At 49.2% G+C, this 18441-nt stretch overlaps 1 protein-coding gene across 1 annotated transcript in view; it reads left to right on the forward strand.

The window, feature by feature from the left end:
* The first annotated feature begins 3614 nt into the window (after positions 1-3614).
* LOC103347974 (elongation factor Tu, mitochondrial-like) overlaps positions 3615-18441 on the forward strand; it is a 40617-nt gene continuing 25790 nt past the window's right edge. The window contains exons 1-4 of the mRNA XM_089306775.1: positions 3615-3714; positions 6900-6975; positions 13166-13314; positions 15380-15468. Of these exons, the coding sequence (XP_089162901.1) occupies positions 3615-3714; positions 6900-6975; positions 13166-13314; positions 15380-15468 (414 nt within the window). The remainder of the gene's footprint in view (positions 3715-6899; positions 6976-13165; positions 13315-15379; positions 15469-18441) is intronic.

The raw sequence follows: 18441 nt of genomic DNA on the forward strand, positions 1-18441 counted from the left end.
GCAAAAATAAAAATTTGACGTTACCAAAAATAAAGAAGCTAATGAAAACTAACTTTCCTTTAAAAAAAAACTACCGAGAACAAATCTAAACAAAAAAAGACACAAATATCCTTAACATACCAATAATTGCATTGTATGTGAATGATCCAAATCTACAGTTAAAGAACAGAGACTCAGCAGAGTACTGGAATAAAGTACAATAAAGCAAGAAAAGGAAATAAAAGCTACACAGGTGGAAGGAAGGAAGAAAACTGTCTTATTTTCAGATACCATGACTGGACATGTAGAGAATCTCAATTAATGTATCTCCCCCAAACTGTAGGACAAAAACATGAATTAAGAAAGGCACAGGAGCCGGCGCCGCGGCTCACTAGGCTAATCCTCCGCCTAGCGGCGCCAGCACACCGGGTTCTAGTCCCGGTCGGGGCGCTGGATTCTGTCCCGGTTGCCCCTCTTCCAGGCCAGCTCTCTGCTGTGGCCCGGGAGTGCAGTGGAGGATGGCCCAAGTGCTTGGGCCCTGCACCCCATGGGAGACCAGGAAAAGCACCTGGCTCCTGGCTCCTGCCATCGGATCAGTGTGGTGCGCAGGCCGCAGTGCGCGGGCCGCGGCGGCCATTGGAGGGTGAACCAACAGTAAAGGAAGACCTTTCTCTCTGTCTCTCTCTCACTGTCCACTCTGCCTGTCAAAAAAAAAAAAAAAAAGGCACAGAAAGGGGCCGGCACCGTGGCTCACTTGGTTAATCCTCTGCCTGCAGCGCCAGCATCCCATATGGGCCCCGGGTTCTAGTCCTGGTTGCTCCTCTTCCAGTCCAGCTCTCTGCTGTGGCCCGGGAAAGCAGTAGAGGATGGCTCAAGTGCTTGGGTGCCTGCACCAGTGTCGGAGACCAGGAAGAAGTACCCGGCTCCTGGCTTTGAATCAGCATAGCTCCGGCCATAGTGGTCACTTGGGGGGTGAGCCAACAGAAGGAAGACCTTTCTCTCTGTCTCTGTCTTTCACTGTCTATAACTCTACCTGTCAAATAAAAAAAAAAAAGGCACAGGATACCAAATTCACACATAAAAAATAATTGCACTTCTATTTAGTAACAATGTACGCAAAAACACTGAAATTCAAAATCAATGATATAATTGCTAATATTTAGTTGTAAATTCAACAGGGTACAAAGTACAAGACTTATATACTGAAAACTATACCATTGATGAGATATCAAAGACGATATTAAATAAATGAAGTTGTATACTATATTCATGGATTGGAAGACGCAACATAGTAAAAATGTCAATTTTTCTCAAATTAACATACAGATTTAACACAATTCTTACCAGAATCTGAGCAACCCTTTTTTGTGGAAATAGAAAAGGAAATAGCTAAAACAATTTAAAAACAAACCGGGAGGAAAGGATCTATTGGTCAAGATTTATTATGTGGTTGTACTAATGCGGACTCTGCCAGGGTAAGGACAGACACACAGGCTAATGGACAGAACAGAGGACTCAGAGAGAGAGAACCACACAAATATGTCCAACTGACTTTCGGCAAAGGCACAAAACGATTACATGAGTGAATGGCAAGCTTTTCAATAAATGGTGCTAAAGTAGTTAGACATCCATGGATAGAAACCTCAAATGAATCTATTTTTTGTTTTAGTTATTTATTTGTTTATTTATTTAGTTATTTGAAAGTCAGAGTTACGCTCCCCAGTTGGCCACATCCACCTTAGCTGTGCTGATCTGAAGTCAGGAGGCAGGAGCTTCTTCTGGGTCTCTCACGTGGGTACAGGGGCCCAAGAACTTGGGCCATCTTCTACTGCTTTCCCAGGCCATAGCAGAGAGCTGGATTGGAAGTGGAGCAGCCAGGACTCAAGCCAGCACCCATGTGGGATGCCGGCACAGCAGGCAGCTGCTTTACCCACCTCGCCCCAAATAAATCTTAATCTAAGTCTCATACACTATGTAAAAATTACTTCAAATGGGTCACATTTAAATGTAAAACACAAAACTACAAAACATTTAGAAAAAAAGAGGAGAAGTGGACCTGGCAATGGTGGGTATTTGGGGAATGAAACAACTAATGGGAACACTCCGTTTCTGTCTCTGTCTCTGTCTGTCTCTCTCTCTCTCTGATAAATTTTTTTGAAATAGAAAAACAACTCCAAGTTCTAGGAGTAGGAAAAGAGTTTTTAAATATGATACCAAAAGCATAATCCACAAAAGGAAAAACAGTTAAGTTAAACTTTATCAAAATAAAAAAATTTGCTTTGTGAAAGAGCCAAAGAGGGTGAAAAGAGAAATTATGAATGGGTAGAAAATATTTGTGTCAAAACCCATATCTGACAAAGGACTAGTACATAGAATATTCAAAACTCAAGGTAAAAACTAATCCAACTAGAAAACTGGCAAAACACACAAAAAGGCATCTTACTGAAGAGGATACACACACAGAAAGCAAGCACGTGTGAAGATGTTCAACAGCACTACTCATTAGGGAAATACAGCGTAAAAACAAGAGACTCTGTCACACACATAGCAGGATGTCTAGAAACAAACAAACAAACCAAAAAAAAAAAAAAAGTGACAGCACCAAGTGCTCTCAGGGATGTGGAGAAATACACATTTCCAATGGCAGCGTGAAATGGCACAGTCACTCTGGATAAGCTTAGCCATTTCTTTTAAAAATGAAACCTACAACTACTGTATGACCCAGAAACTGTGTTCCTAGGCACTTATCCTGGAGAAATGAAGACTTAGATTAAAACCAAAATCTGTTTATGAGTGTTTATAACACTTTTATAGTCATAATAGCCAAAACCCACTAACAACCGGCTTGTCCTTCAGTGGGTGAATGGTTAAGATATATATATATATATGGTATATTCATATCATAGCATCCAAGTCAGAAATAAAAGGCATGGACTATTCACACATGCTACCACCTGGGCGAATCTCTGGAGTGTTATGCAGAGTGAAAAAGGCCAATTTGAAAAGCTGCATATTGCACGTCTCCGTTTATATAACATTCTGGAACGGCAAAGTTATAGCAATGGAGGACAGATCGGTGGTTGGTAGGAATCAGGGAGGAGGGAGGCTGTGTGTCTACAAAATCCTTGTGGTGCTGGAAATGATCTGTTTTCTTGACTGTGTCACTGTCGGTGTCCTGGTTGTGATATTGCGCTACAGCATAGCAAGTCCGTTAGCGAAAACTACATCGACCTTGTGTTGGGTTTTTCTGTACTGCGTCTTTTGATTGCATCTGACTATACTTGTATAAAAGTAAAAAGTTTAATTTTGAAAAGAAAGTTGGAGGAGTCTCAGGCCCAACCCAATACTTGCACAGGCGTCGACACCATGACTATGCAGGCATCGTGACTGAATCCAGCTCTTGGGCCACCCCTTGTCCTGGTTCTGCTCACGAATGGGAGACTCCTTCTGGTGCTCTGGTTTGGTCAGCTGATTGCTGTTATGGAAAGAGACCTGCGCCCGCCAAGTGCTGGCCGCCCGATCATCACAGAGGTTTCCCTTCCAGTTGGACTCCCAGCGAGAGGACCGGGAGGAGAGGCTCCTGAAGGTACTGAGAAAGACTGCGGAGCAGAGCAGTCAGGGGGTCAGGACGGAAGATGGCCGAGACCCTCAGCTCTGAGAGCACGGCTGCATACAAAGAAGGAAAAGCAGGGGAACAGCAGGCGCTCTCTGGAGGCAGTTGTGCACGGCTGACAGGTGCAGAGAGCAGGGACTGCCCTTGAACGGTGGGAGGAGGATCGTCCACACGGCATTTCAGTTTCTTTGATATAAGAGGACACGGGAGACCCAGGAAACCACAGACTACCTAGACAGCTACTGACGGTGCCAGAGTGAGGAAAACATTTCTTCCTCTTTCGCTGGACGAGAAAAGTTCATGGGAACACACTCCACCCAGAGACTACAAAATTTTGGGAAAACCCCCTCTCTCTCTTTCTCTTTCTCTCTCTCTCTCTCTCTCTCTCTCTCTCTCTCTCTGAGTGTGTGTGTGTGTGTGTGTGTGTGGGTGTGTGGGTGTGTGGGTGGGTGGGTGTGTGTAAGAGAAAACAGGCAGGCTTGGTGCTGTGGCGTAGTGGGTAAAGCCATTGCCTGCAGTGGCCAGCATCCCATATGGGTGCTGGTTTGAGTCCTGGCTGCTCCTCTTCCAATCCGGCTCTCTGCTATGGCCTGGGAGAGCAGTAGAAGACAGCCCAAGTCCTTAGGCCCCTGCACCCACATGGGAGACTGGGAAGAAGCACCTGGCTCCTGGCTTCAGATTGGCACAGCTCTGGCCGCTGCAGCCATTTGGGGAGTGAACCAACGGAAGGAAGACCTTTCTCTCTGTCTCTCCCTCACTGTCTGTAACTCTACCTCACAAATGAATAAATAAAATCTTAAAAAAAAAAAAAGGCGAAAACAGGCTCGCCTGTCTTAGGAACTTGGTAGGCTAAAACCGATAATACAGACTGTGACACTTCTAAATTTGAGAAACCCATAAAGACTAGTATGACCCAAGAAAATAGATAGCAGCCTAAAAGCACAGACGCGGCATCATCTATTAAAAGTGGGTGGCACAGTGGCTCAGATCCAGGAAACAGGTGGTAAGTTTTAAGTAGAGAGCAGTCAGACATAGGAACGCACTCGCCTTCTGGGTAAGCATTATGGACACTTTGGTCTACTCTATATAAATAACCCATCCATAATGGAGGTGTTATTTCAAAAATGGATGCATTTGCTGACAGCATAATTGGAATAGAAGCGGTGGTAGACCCAGGCAGAAGGAGCCTCTGGCTATGGGGGAATCCCAAGAGTCTTTCTCATTGAACTGGGTCTCGGGTCTTCTGAGTTGGTGCAGAAATATTTTGTCCTGAGGCAAAGTATCAGCTTCCGCTTCAGAAGGAAGTGTTGCTAAGATAGAACACGGCAGAGTATAAATTGTTAAAATAATAATTCATGACTCATAGAATGGCAGATGTCCTAAACAGCACTCTGGCCTCAGAATCAACCCTTAAGGCATGCGGATCTGGCTGAAAAGCCCATGAGAGTATTTCAGGCATGGAAAGCCAAGACGCTCTGGCAAAAAAAAAAAAAAAAAAAAAAAAAAAAAAAAAAAAAAAAAAACCACCTAAATGAAAGATCTCCACAAGTGAGATCCCAGTGGAAAGAACAGGTCATCAAAGAAGGAGGTACCTTTCTGTGAAGGGAGGAGAGAACTTCCACTCTGACGACCTTGTCTAAATATGATCAGAGTCGGTGAACTCAAAAGGCTTCCATAGCCTTGGCAACTCATGACAAGAGCCTAGGGTGATTACTGATGCCAGAAACAAGAGTGTCAATTTGTTAAGTCAACAACAGGAGTCACTGTGCACTTACTGCTCATGTAGGATCTCTGTCCTTAATGTGCTCTACATTGTGATTTAATGCTATAACTAGTACTCAAACAGTATTTTTCACTTTGTGTTTCTATGTGGGTGCAAACTGTTGAAATCTTTACTTAATATATGCTAAACTGATCTTCTGTATATAAAGAGAATTGAAAATGAATCTTGATGTGAATGGAAGGGGAGAGGGAGCAGGAAAGGGGAGGGTTGCGGGTGGGAGGGAAGTTATGGTGGGGGGGAGCCATTGTAATCCATAAGCTGTACTTTGGAAATTTATATTCATTAAATAAAAGTTTAAAAAATAATAATTCATGAGAGAGGAAAGAGACAGAGACGAAATGCCTTCTACAGGGGCAGAGTCCAGTGGACCAAGGCTTCCCATGATCATCGACAGCAGCTAAGCGGCTCCCAGTCCCTCCCCGATGGAGGGTGGATCCTGTGCTTCTTGGGGTGAGCGCTCCTCCTCCACAGTTATTGGACACGGAGCTCAGGGTGGGGTTGGGATGCAGAGGAAGGTAGGCAGGTGGGAGAGACAGGAATTCCTCTGGAATGCCGGACAGGAAGGCAACAGAAATCAGGCCTTAGCTGAGCTGCCAGAAATAGGGATGCACCGCATGTCATCAGAATGTGGCTGAGAGCTCGGACTTACGAGAAGAAATGGAGAAGGCCAGCAGCAGAGGGCCTGATGGGATGCCCCGAGGAGGAGAAAACCACCTTTTTTATAGAAAGCTTTTATTTAGTAAATATAACTTTCATAGGTCCAACTTTTGGATTATAACGGTTCTTCCTCCCATACCCACCCTCGCACCCCCAACCGTCCCACCTCCTACTCCCTTTCCCATCTCATTCTTCATGAAGATTCATTTTAATTATCTTTGTATACAGAAGATCAACTTTATACTAAGATTTCAACAGTTTGCACCCACATGGACACACAAAGTATAAAGTACTGTTTGAAGACTATTTTTACCGTCAATTCTCATAGTACAACTCATTAAGGACAGAGATCCTACATGGGGAGCAAGTGCACAGTGACTCCTGTTATCGATTTAACAAGTGACACTCTTATTTTTGATGTCACTGATCACCCGAGGCTCTTGTCATGAGCTGCCAAGGCTCTGAGTCCACAAAAACCACCTTTTTAAAGACTCCAGCACAGGTGGACACATTTATGGGGCACAGACAGATAATGGCCAGGAGGTATGTGGGACTTGTCACCGAAAGACCCACCCCCTGGGTCTCTGGCTTTGGATCATTCATGGACACATTTTGGACCTCAGTTTCCCCTTTATGAAAGGACCTTTTGTGGTACCTACTTCTGGGGGTCACTTTGATAATCAAAGGAGAGGAAAAAGTCTTACACAGCACAGAGGACACCTGCTAGTTTTTAAGGAAATATCCGTGAGACAAACCCTGACTCAGATAAGAGACACCCAAGCACCTTTCGAGATGGAATCCAGAGAAAGGATACTGGTGATCCCAGCAAACGCTGCTATTCCCTTGTGTGTTGATCTGGTGTCTTAGCGTCTGCCGCCCTCATAACAGTGACGTATGTGGTCCTCAGCTGCCACTGTTCCATGAACTCCCGCAAGGTGTGCAGGTTGGTACTGGGGAAGAACTGTCACTAGGCTTAGCAACAGTGCCCACCTCAGACATGCTTAATAGTAGGATTAAGTTAGAAATACTAAATTAAAACCCAGGGGGAAAGAATATGCCATTCGGGACTGGCGCTGTGGTGCCATGGGCTAAAGTCCTAGCCTGAAGCACAGGCATCCCATATGGGCGCTGGTTCCAGTCCCGGCTGCTCTTCTTCCAATCCAGCTCTCTGCTGTGGCCTGGGAAAGCAGTAGAAGATGGCCCAAGTGCTTGGGCCCCTGCACCCGTATGGGAGACCCAGAAGAAGCTCCTGGCTCCTGGCTTCGGATTGGCACAGCTCTGGCTGTTGCAGCCATCTAGGGAGTGAACCAGCAGATGGAAGACCTCTCTCTCAGACTTTACCTCTCTTTGTAACTCTGTCTTTCAAATAAATAAAATAAATCTTAAACAAAAAAATACCATTCTCCAGCATGTGCAGATTAGTATAGCTACCATTGGCAGGTTCCAGATTTGGCTTTGAGCTTCCTGGCAGCCAAAAGCAAGAAAGTAAGTATATCAAATTACTGAATTCTCACTCCCTGGGACGAGAAGGCACACCAGTTCTTAAAAAGAGACAAGTTACAGCAAGCTGATAACAGTGAACATTGTAATCACTTCAAAAGTACCTCTGCAGCAAATGCAGAATTTTTTTTTTACACCAGGATTTATTTGACAGGCAGAGTGACAGAGAGAAAGAGAGAGAGAGAGAGAGAATCTTCCATCCATTGGTTCACTCCCCAAATAGCCACAAGAGTGCGGTTGGGCCAAGTCAAGCCCAGAGCTTCATCCAGGTCTCCCATGTGAGTGACAGGAGCCCTCTTGGGCCATCCTCCGCTGCTTTCCCAGGTGCATTAGCAGGCAGCTGGATCAGAAGTGGTGCAACCAGGACTGGAACCAGTATTCCTATAGGATACCGGCATTGCAGGTGGTGGCGTAACCCACTGAGCCACAGCGCAGGTCCAGAAATGTTTTTAAGGTGACTGTTTCTTGGCTCTCTTCTCAATAATAACTGAGGAAAAGACATTGAAGCATAATTCCAACCCCTTTCTAATATGAGGAAGCTGGCATAATAGAGTCCAGTAGTTTTCCAGTGATCCCACTACACACAAAGACAGAACTCAGGACATTTCACACAGGCAGGGGAGCATGGCCATGACTGAACATCACCCAACTCTGGCTGGACACCAGCAACAGCCATTCAGAAACCTGGGATGCAGGATTTGGGGGCCAGAGCCTGGAAATCGGCACTGTGTCTGAGATTTCCCTTAGTGATGTTAATGTGTAGCCCTAGGTTATGACCTACTGATAGGGGGCCAGTGCTACGGCGCAGCAGGTGAAGCTGCTGCCTGCAGTGCCAGCATCCCATATGGGCGCCGGTTTGAGTCCCGGCTGCTCTACTTCCAATCCAGCTCTCTGCTAAAGCAGCAGAAGAGGACCCAAGTGCTTGGGCCCCTGCACCCATGTGGGAGCTGGCTTCGGCCTGACCCAGCCCTGGCCACTGTGCCAATTTGGGGAGTGAACCAGTGGGTGGCACAGTGGGTTAAAGCTCCGGCCTGCAGCACCAGCATCCTGCTGGTTTGAGTCCTGACTACTCCACTTCCAATCCAGCTCCCTGTTAACGCACCTGGGAAAGCAGCAGAAGATGGCCCAAGTCCTTGGGCCCCTGCACCCACGTGGGAGACCTGGAGGAAGCTTCTGACTCCTGGCTTTAGATCAGCCCTGCTCCAGGCATTGCAGCCATTTGGGGAGGGAACCAGAGAATTGAAGACACACACACTCTCTCTCTCTCTTTCTGTAACTCATCTTTCAAATAAATCTTTAATAAAAAGATCTATATCTCTCCCTTTCTTTCTGTCACTCTGCCCTTCAAGAACATAAATAAACCTTTTTTAAAAATGTAAATAACCCTTTGGCTCTCCCGTATCTCTTGAAAACGTCCCCTCCCGTGTTTGGTGGGCTCCGGCACCGTCTCTGCGCATGATCTCCCATGCATGAGACGGGAATCTTGGCTTTGGAAGGGTCCTGCTCTTTCATGCCTCAAGCATTTGTGTGCTGTCACCTCTGTGTGACATCCTCCTTCCCTGCTGGCCCCACCTCTCCCCACCCATCCCCATCCCTTGCTTTGCCAGCTCTTACTCATGCTTGTGCTCACCATGTAAATGTCACTCGCACAGGAAGGCTTTCCTGGACACATGCTCAGACAAGGGACCTGCCATCGGTCCCTTCCTGACCAACCCCAGGACGTATAGCTTCTTCCTGACCACGTCTTCCCCACTCTTCTGTCAGCTCTCCAAAAGCAGACACTACTGGGTCTTCATTACCCCATATCTCTGGTGCTCAGCATATAGCCTGGTGAATCCTAGGCCTAAGAAACGTTTATCAAATAGGTAAAAGAATATCTGGCCTGCCGTGTTGTATACAAGAAAGCAAGGACCAGAGAGACACTCACTCAAGATTCACATGTGCTTCAGTCCCAGACCCAGGTCTAGGCGTGATGAACATGATGCAAGTGCACTGATCTTTTGCTAAGTTTCAGGCACTGTTTCAAGTGCTAGTCCTCATTATCTAGGTTAACTCTCAACGGACAACTCTGCCATCCTGGAAGGACAACTCTGCCACCCTGGAAGCTCCCTGTGCCTCACCCCATCATCCCATCCCTCATCAAGCTCTGCCAGCTTCCCCCAAGAACAAATCCTGTGTCTGACCTCCTCATCGCCACCGAGTGTAAGCTACTACCGTGGACTGCCTGGACCACTGCAACTGCCGAAGATCAATCCCCTGCTTCTACCCTTGGTTCCCTAATTTATTCTCTGCCAGTGGTCTGAGAAATATTTTCAAAAGACAATATCCTGGGGCCAGCGCTGTGGCGCAGCAGGTTAAAGCCCTGGCCTGAAGCGCCAGCATCCCATATGGGCGCCGGTTCTAGTCCCGGCTGCTCCTCTTCCCATCCAGCTCTCTGCTGTGGCTTGGGAGAGCAGTGGAGGATGGCCCAAGTCCTTGGGTGCCTGCACCCACGTGGGAGGCCTGGAAGAAGCTCCTGGCTCCTGGCTACAGATAGGCGCAGCTCGGGCCGTTATGGCAACCTGGGGAGTGAACCAGCAGATGGAAGACCTCTCTCTCTACCTCTCTCTGTGACTCTGTCTTTCAAATAAATAAAATAAATCTTAAAAAAAAAAAAAGACAAGGCCGGCGCCGTAGCTCACTAGGCTAATCCTCCGCCTAGCGGCGCCGGCACACCGGGTTCTAGTCCCGGTCGGGGCGCCGGATTCTGTCCCGGTTGCCCCTCTTCCAGGCCAGCCCTCTGCTGTGGCCAGGGAGTGCAGTGGAGGATGGCCCAGGTGCTTGGGCCCTGTACCCCATGGGAGACCAGGAAAAGCACCTGGCTCCTGGCTCCTGCCATCGGATCAGCGCAGTGCGCCGGCTGCAGCGCGCCGGCCGTGGCGGCCATTGGAGGGTGAACCAACGGCAAAGGAAGACCTTTCTCTCTGTCTCTCTCTCTCTCTCTCACTGTCCACTCTGCCTGTCAAAAAAAAAAAAAAAAAAAAAAAAAAAAAAAAAAAAAAAAAAAAGACAACATCGTGCCAATTTTCTGCTGAACATCCTCCAATGGCTTCTTATCACCCTGCAATGAAACAGACCCTCCTTACCACACCCTTGACCCCAGCTGGGCCCCTGCCTAGCTCCCGGACCTTCCCCACACCCCCCATGTTATGTCTTGTGTCTGCAGCCACCTGTCACCCTTGTTTCTATCTCAAGGCCTTTGCCCAGGCTGTGGCACCTGCCTGAAGCACCCTTTCTTCTCTCTGACTGCCCGACTTCCGGTCTTGGCACATCTGGTTCATTCTCATCCTCATTCACGCTTCCAGAGAGGTCACCCCCCAATGCATCCTGAGGTAAAGCAGCCCCTTCGTCATCACATGGTGCGGCATGTTTTCTTTGTAGCATTCATCACTATAGAAATGTTTTCTTGTGTAATTATTTATTAGCCATCTGCTTCTTTCACTAACATATTGACTCCCTGAATAATTTATTATCAGCCCCCAAGACTTCAACCGCCTCATTCACCACTCTTTCACCCAGACGTAGAACACCACTTCCTCCTTGCTTATTGCGCACTGCTTCAGTTCCTGAATGAGCACCTGTTCTCCAGATGAGACAGTGGAGGCTCAGAGAAATCAAGTCCAAGATCACACATGGTAAGAAATGGCAGAACTGGAATCCAAGAGCAGGCGTCCTCCCCCCAGGAACTGCCCTCATCCTTCAAATCCACATTTCCTGTCTTTGAATCCAGTGCCCCATTCTCTGCACCATCCCTGGGTGTTAGAGAGTGAGGCTGGGCACTTTTATTTTTTTCCACTTGGAGAGCTGAGATCCCCAAACAAATCGGGATCGGGATCGCAGGAAGTGTCCTTGTTCCTGTGGATGTCGGGGGTGGGGGCAGGGGGGCGCAGTGGTGCCAGGGCTGCACCAGCTGCCCCCTGCTGCCCAGCCCCTGTGTGAAGGTATCCTGCAGCCCCCTCTCCTGCTGCCACTGAGGAGAGCAGATCTCCTTTAACCCCATCCCTGGGCCTCTGATGGGAAGAAACATCCCATTGCCCGCGAGCCACCGAGAGCCACCAGGGAGAAGGTCACGTGCACATGAGAGCCTCTGCTCATGCCTTGAAGTGGGCGCAGGACTCTCGGCCACACGCTGGGTCTGAGAGCCGTGAGGTCACCACTCAGAGAGGTGAGTGAACGTGAGTGAGAACACACCTGGGAGAGGGGCTGCCGTCCCGTGCCTCTGTGTGAACTCAGCAGGAGGAACAGGGAACCTCTGTTCCGCCAAATGCTGTTTATTCACTCGGGAAAGGCATCTCCCAGGGCCTCAGCTTACTCTTCAGTAAAACAGCCACAGCAATCCCCGCGGCACAGCCCCATATGTTCTTACCATATCCACTTAGGTGATGAAGCTGGGTAGGCAAGAGGCAGGAAGGAAAGTCACAGATGTGGAAATGCTTGAAAGTGAGGGGGAGCCGGCGCCGTGGCTCACTAGGCTAATCCTCCGCTTGCAGCGCCAGCTCACCAGGTTCTAGTCCCGGTCGGGGCGCCGGATTCTGTCCCAGTTGCTCCTCTTCCAGGCCAGCTCTCTGCTGTGGCCTGGGAAGGCAGTGGAGGATGGCCCAAGTGCTTGGGCCCTGCACCCGCATGGGAGACCAGGAGAAGCACCTGGCTCCTGGCTTCAGATCGGCGCAGCACGCCGGCCGTAGCGGCCATTTGGGGGGTGAACCAACGGAAGGAAGACCTTTCTCTTTCTCTCTCTCTCTCTCTCTCTCTCTCTCTCTCTCTCTCTAACTCTGCCTGTCCAAAAAAAGAAAGAAAGAAAAAAGAAAGTGAGGGGGAGATGAGACGGCAGGAATTGGAATAATATTAATAGTCCACGCCTCTCCTTGGGCCCTTGCCTTACACGTCCACACATGCTGTGTCTGTGACCCCTCAGCCCTCCCCTGCACGCGACAACTGTGGCATAACGACCTTCTCCTCAAGCAGGCAGTAGCCTCAAAAGAGAGGAAATTCAGTCTCAGACGCACATGGTCGTGTAGCCATCAGTGATCATAGAACGCCAGCTATTGATAGATGGGAAATGCACATTTAATTTGCCTTCTACTGTTTTAATTCATGTGGAAGTCTCTGAACATCAGTTCTATCTTCTGTGACATGGAGACAGTGGTTTCTCCCCTTGGTGTTTCTGAGAGCTGGGATCTCACGTGCAAAATGCTTCAAGACACACGACATGGTGCAACTTGCCTGTTGGCTTTCTCTCTCCCCTTTTAATAAGGCAAGGCACTTCCTGCCTGCCTTCTGGGATCTGGGAGAAGACCATGGCATCACCTGACTTCCACTAGTTTTAGAGCTGTGTGGCCCAACCGCAGTCTTGAGAAAGCATGCACGCGAGGGGGTCAAGGTTGTGCGGCCACACACAGAAAGCCCTGGGCTCGCTGCTGAGTCTGCACCCCTGGCTAAGCCTGGTCCCTTTTGGACAGGTCCCAGAGGGCACAGGCCTGCTGTTCAGACAGCATTCAGAGAAGGGTCACTCGGCCTCCATGCCAGAGGCCCATGCCCAAGCTGTCTGAGAGAGCCTGGGTTGCCTGAATGAACTGGTCCTGCTCTTTCTCCAGCTGCAAGGGCCGGAATCACCTCTGGCCCCCTCATAACCCATCTGTCCCTGAGGTTAAAGGTGCCACCTCCAGGCCCTGTAACGAGTGCTCTGTGAGTGACCCGAAGCCCAGCACGCAGGCACCCATGGACCTCCTCACACTGACAGCCGGTACAGGTCTTATCCTGCTCAATTTTCCACTTTTTGTGCTGTTTAACAGCGGTGCGAGGAGCCATGGCCTGCCCTGGGGAGTGTCTGCAGCGAGAGCAGGCATTGAATTGATTTTCAAGATTAGCTGTCATCCCCAGCTGGGAAGCCGTGCGCACAGGAACTGAGCAATCTTCCTGGGCTTTCTCCTGCTTCAGAAATCGCTTTCTCTGCCAGGTGGCGGATAAGGCTGGATTGGGAGGGCCCAGGAGGCCTTTTCCTGGCCAATGAGGAATAAAGCCCTCAATGCGTAGGCACGGGGAGACTCCAAGAGAATGTGCAGTGAGACAGGCGAACCGTGCAGTTGTGAGTTTCCTCTTGTTGGCAGTCAGATCCTGGGCAAATCGCTTAACCTTTCTGAAACTTTGGTTCCTCGCCTGAAACACATAGGCAGTTAAAACCGACCTGATTCTGTGCTCATGAAAATGAGAGAGAATGTGTATAAAGTGCATTCAATAGAACGTATGACGGCCAACATTCCATTTTCATCCTTCAAGTAACTGATCTCACCCAGGGCTGTTCCCCGAACTATAGAAAATATCAGGGAGGTCAAAAAGGAAATGAACACATAAATATTTTATCTAAGATCAAAAAAGGTGTCAAGTTCCAGAGTCTAAGCTCCTGCTGGTTTACCACCTTCTTCGCCACACCCATGTCACCTCCAGGGAGTTACCAGGCCATTCCGGTCTTCAGAGTGGATCCAGGGATTTCGCTTCTCCTGTTTCTTAGACTAGTTCCAAAGCACTTCCTTGGGCATCTTCAACCTGTGCTCTCCTACAGTCCTCCCATGCCCAGCAATGCTGTCTCTGGCACGTGGTCCCTGGTTTCCACATTAGCCTCAGGACTCTGAGGTCCCTCTGTTGAGATCCACTGGATGCTCTTAGCTGTCAGTCATGCCCACTGCAGGTGTCACTCCTGGGAGACCAGCCCCTCTGCTGCCCTAGACCCCACGCTCATTGGTCCTCACCTAAATCCAGACCCCATCAGGAGCTTGTTGAAGAGGCAGCGTCCTGCGCCATACTCATTTCTACCCAGCAGAACCTGTATGGGTGAGGCCCAGCGCCTGTCCATGTAGAAAGCCCCAACTCATTACTATGCCCGAGAAGATTTGAGAACTCTCGAGTACAGCACCAGCAAGCAGTTGGGGTTGCCCAGTGCCCCTGCATTTATCTGTGGGGAGGAGGCTGCAAACATCTGAGAGAGGCAACGCAGCCTGCAGAAGCATTTGCTATCTGCAAAGCGCCCCACACGTTCAGGGAATTGTGACGAGGACTCTTAGGGAAAAAGACTAGTTTCATATTCAGTTCGTCTATGTATCATTTCATGTAGCACAGTGCTGGCTGGCAGAAGGTGTGCACCGCATGTTGAGTTGTATCTGTATGTCAGCCTCCATTTGATGGGCCAAGGGGGTAGAATTATTTGATTTGTACTTACATGTTGCCAAAATGGATTTAGTTCTATAATATTGCACATTATTGGAGACCCACGAAGAAAGGTTTTGGGTATACACACACAATACACACTGGACTAACAGAAAGAAAGATGGGCTCTCTCAGACTTTGAGTGAAAAGGAAAGAAAAGGAAGGATTATTGAGGGCCTATCATGTGCCTAATATTTTCTTATTTATTTATCTGCTTTATATTATCTGAAAGGGAGAGAGAGAGAGAGGGAGATCTTGTTCACTGGTTCACTCCCCAAAGGTCCACAGCAGCTAGGGCTGAGCCAGCCTGAAGGCAAGACCTGGGAGCTCAGGGCAGGTCTCTCAAGCAAGTGGAGGGACCCAGTGACTTGAGCCAACACACCACGGCCTCCCAGAGAGTGCCTTAGCAGAAAGCCGGAACAAGGAGCAGAGCTGAGACTCCACCCCAGGCACTCAGACATGGGATGTTAACTGCTGTGTCGAATGCCCACCTTTTCATATAATTATTCCATGCACATAACCTCCCAGTCTGCCGTAGGTGGGTATTACTTCCATCTTCAAATGAAAATTGTGGCACAAGGTTTAATTGTTTTCCCTACTGCCCTTAGTTATGAAGGAGCACAACCCACCTTTGAACTGGACTCTGGCTGACTTGAAACCTTCCTGCTTGATCTTTATCTCCTGCCTCCTTCTTCGTGTATGTTTGTGTAGATCTTCAAATTCAACGCCATGCACCCGGGTCCATTAGCGAACATAAATGAATGGACAGCTCCCAGTGTTGGGAGGTTGAGCTGGATTTGAAGAGAGGATTTCAGAGGGGGTGATGTTTGCCTCTCACTGTGGGAGGCAGAGTTTGGGATCAGCCTGGGAAGATTGTCTGGGGGAGGGCGTGTGAGAGGGCACGTGCACTGGCAGGAGCGCCATGAGTGAGTGCAGGGAGGAAGAAAGAGTGAGTAATCCAGACTGACTGCAGCAGCCGCTCAGGCCCCAAGCAGGGAAGGCTGCCTGGATTCCCACTGCAGCCCTGGGCATGGGTTGTGTTTTCCCAGCAACACTCTGAAGCCTGGGAATTGGTGGCAAAGAAGCAACAACATTGGGGCCTGTTTAGGCAGGAAAAGCCAAACATCAGTGTTGTTCAGGGTGGACAGCAAGTGTCCCACTGTTAAAATGGCTGGCCCTGGAGCCCCAGCTGGGGGTACAATGGGGAGAACAGCAGAAGGGGCTGGGGGGGGGCCATGAGACCATGAAAGATGAATGACCACAAGCAGGAGTCCATCACAAGCGGGCTAACAGCTCGGATGCCTTCAGAAAAGAGACAGCAGCCCCTAAGTCGAATTAATTTCAATCACAAGAAATGGATGTGTTAGCCCACAAAGCAGGAAGTCTGCAGGAATGACACCACAAGACGCGCGGGGCCTCTGGCTCTGCCTCTCAGCAACCTGTGGCCTCCCGCCTTCTCTCCACACGGGCTACATCTTTGGGCCAGTAATAGCATGGCTGTGGGAATTCCAGGGGCCACCTCACTCAGAACCTTATCCAGAGAAAACTCGGGCCTGCCTCTCCTCGGTAGCAGGAGATCCCCTCTTCTGTATCACTGGCCAGAACTAGGCTACTTGCCCAGACCTACAGCAGGAAGAGTAGGGGTGCCTGTGGTTGGTTTGTCAACTGAGTGGGGTAGATGTTGGGGATGCAGCTAAGTGGCCACTGCAGGGTGAAAAAGACGAGATCCATGCATCCTTTGTGCATCCGTGGGTGCTTCTCATGCTGCCCTCTTTAAATTCGCTCATCCACTCTCCTGGCGTGCACCGTCACTCTTTCTTTACAAACAAGAAAACAGGGCCTCTGGGAGGTAGGCCTCTGATCAGGGCCCCACAGCTCTGCAAAGACTCTGCTCTCTCTCCTGCTCCACACTGCAGGCTCCGGGAGGAGAGTGGAAAGACAGCTGCTGTGTCCAAAGAGGGGACTTTCAGGGTTCAATGTCCTCCGGAAGACAACATCCCTTTTGAAATGTTACACGCGTGAATGGCTTCAGCGAACACCTCCGGACTGAGGACACGGAGAGCAACAGTTGAAAGCATCATCAAACACAGACAATTCCCAGCAGCTAGACCCAGGGGCTCCCCTGTGGGAGAACCCTGGAAACAACCGGCTGGACTGACGAGGGGAACTTTGGTACCAGACACGAAGAATTCCCTGGTCCAGTCACACACTGTGAGCTGCGTGGGGAGCCAGCCGACCTGCAGAAGTTGGCTCAGACATCATTATCTTCTTTGCCTCCTCCACTTACTTCTCACCAAATATGGAAACAGATACCTGCCGACCATCTGTCTCTGAAGAGCTGCAGCTCCACAGTTCATCCTACACAAGGTGGGAGCCAGATGGGGTGATGTTTGCTTTTTCCTGCGCATTCATGGGCTGGGAAACCTGTGAGCTGAAAGCAGCATGAATGATCACCCAGGTGTCTTGAAGTGTGGAGAAAAATCAGAAGCCAGAGAAGCCGAGTTGCTTGTCTTGGGACAGTAGCGAGCTGGACTTGAACCAAGTCTCTCATCTCCCAGACCAATGCCCTCTCCATTGCACTGGGCTGCTTTCCAACCTAAACAAAAAGCAGACGTCATGTCTCTTCCTAAGAGAATCCCAGCCCCGCGCAGAGGAGGTGCCTGGGAGAGTGTCCTCCCAGCATCCCCACTGAATCAACGGCCGACTCTTCTCACGGCCGACAGGACGTGTCTTGCCCTTTGCAGAGCAGGCTCTGCGCGGCCCGTATTCCACATCTTACTCCATGGCTCCTGCCTCGGTTGTCCCCTCACCTCTAGGAACTTGAGACTTCCTTGCAGTTTTGCTCTTCGGTCCCTAAATCCCCCTCCATATTAATAGCACAGCTCTAAACCACTAGGAATGACCGAGGTTAGGAATATGCAGGCAGAAGTAGTGGGGAGTGACGGCTGTTCTTTGTTTGGGGCAGAGGTGATTGTAATTCATAAAGCACAGTGAATTAGATTTTGGACTGATGGAGTCAGAGACAAAGTGGTTGGGAAAATGCAAAGATCCCCAAACTCGGATTCTCAAACAGAAAAAGTATCAAGGCTATTGTGCTGTCCTACTCCCGTTCCAAGCAACTGAGCTCTTGTCTAGCCTGACCTTGAATTCTGCGGGACTTGATGACCAAAGAAGAACATCCATTATAGGAGTTCCCAGAATGTGCCTCCAGGCCTGTGTACCAGAAGCTGACAACTGGTCAGCCATAAAAAGTAAATGAAGTCAGTAAAATCCATAACTCCCCTGAGAAGATGGGTAGCGTGCTGATAGGAATATCTGAGGTTGAGTCCAATGGACAGGATGGTAGAATGACATGGGTGTAGTTACAGTCTCATCTTCTCCAGTAGGAACATTGGTAATATCTCATACTCCTAAAGTCAAGCCTGCACTGGGGTTAACTGTCTGCTCCTCACCTCCTCCCCCTGTAAGTCACCATGCTGCTGGGCTTCAAGAGTGGCAAGCGATGGTGTAGCCATCCTTCACTCCCTCTCAGCACCCTGCAGGGCCCAGACTAGTATGGAGTGAGCCAGACACTTAGGTGTTAGATGCAAATATGCAGTTTCTCTGAGAATCCTTAAATCCTTCATTTTGGCTGGTTTCACCCAGTTCCCTGCCTCAGCACACACATGTA

This window comes from Oryctolagus cuniculus, chromosome 1 (assembly GCF_051225735.1).
Source record: "Oryctolagus cuniculus isolate XC-2025 breed Fujian yellow rabbit chromosome 1, ASM5122573v1, whole genome shotgun sequence".
Classification (NCBI taxonomy): Eukaryota; Metazoa; Chordata; class Mammalia; order Lagomorpha; family Leporidae; genus Oryctolagus; species Oryctolagus cuniculus.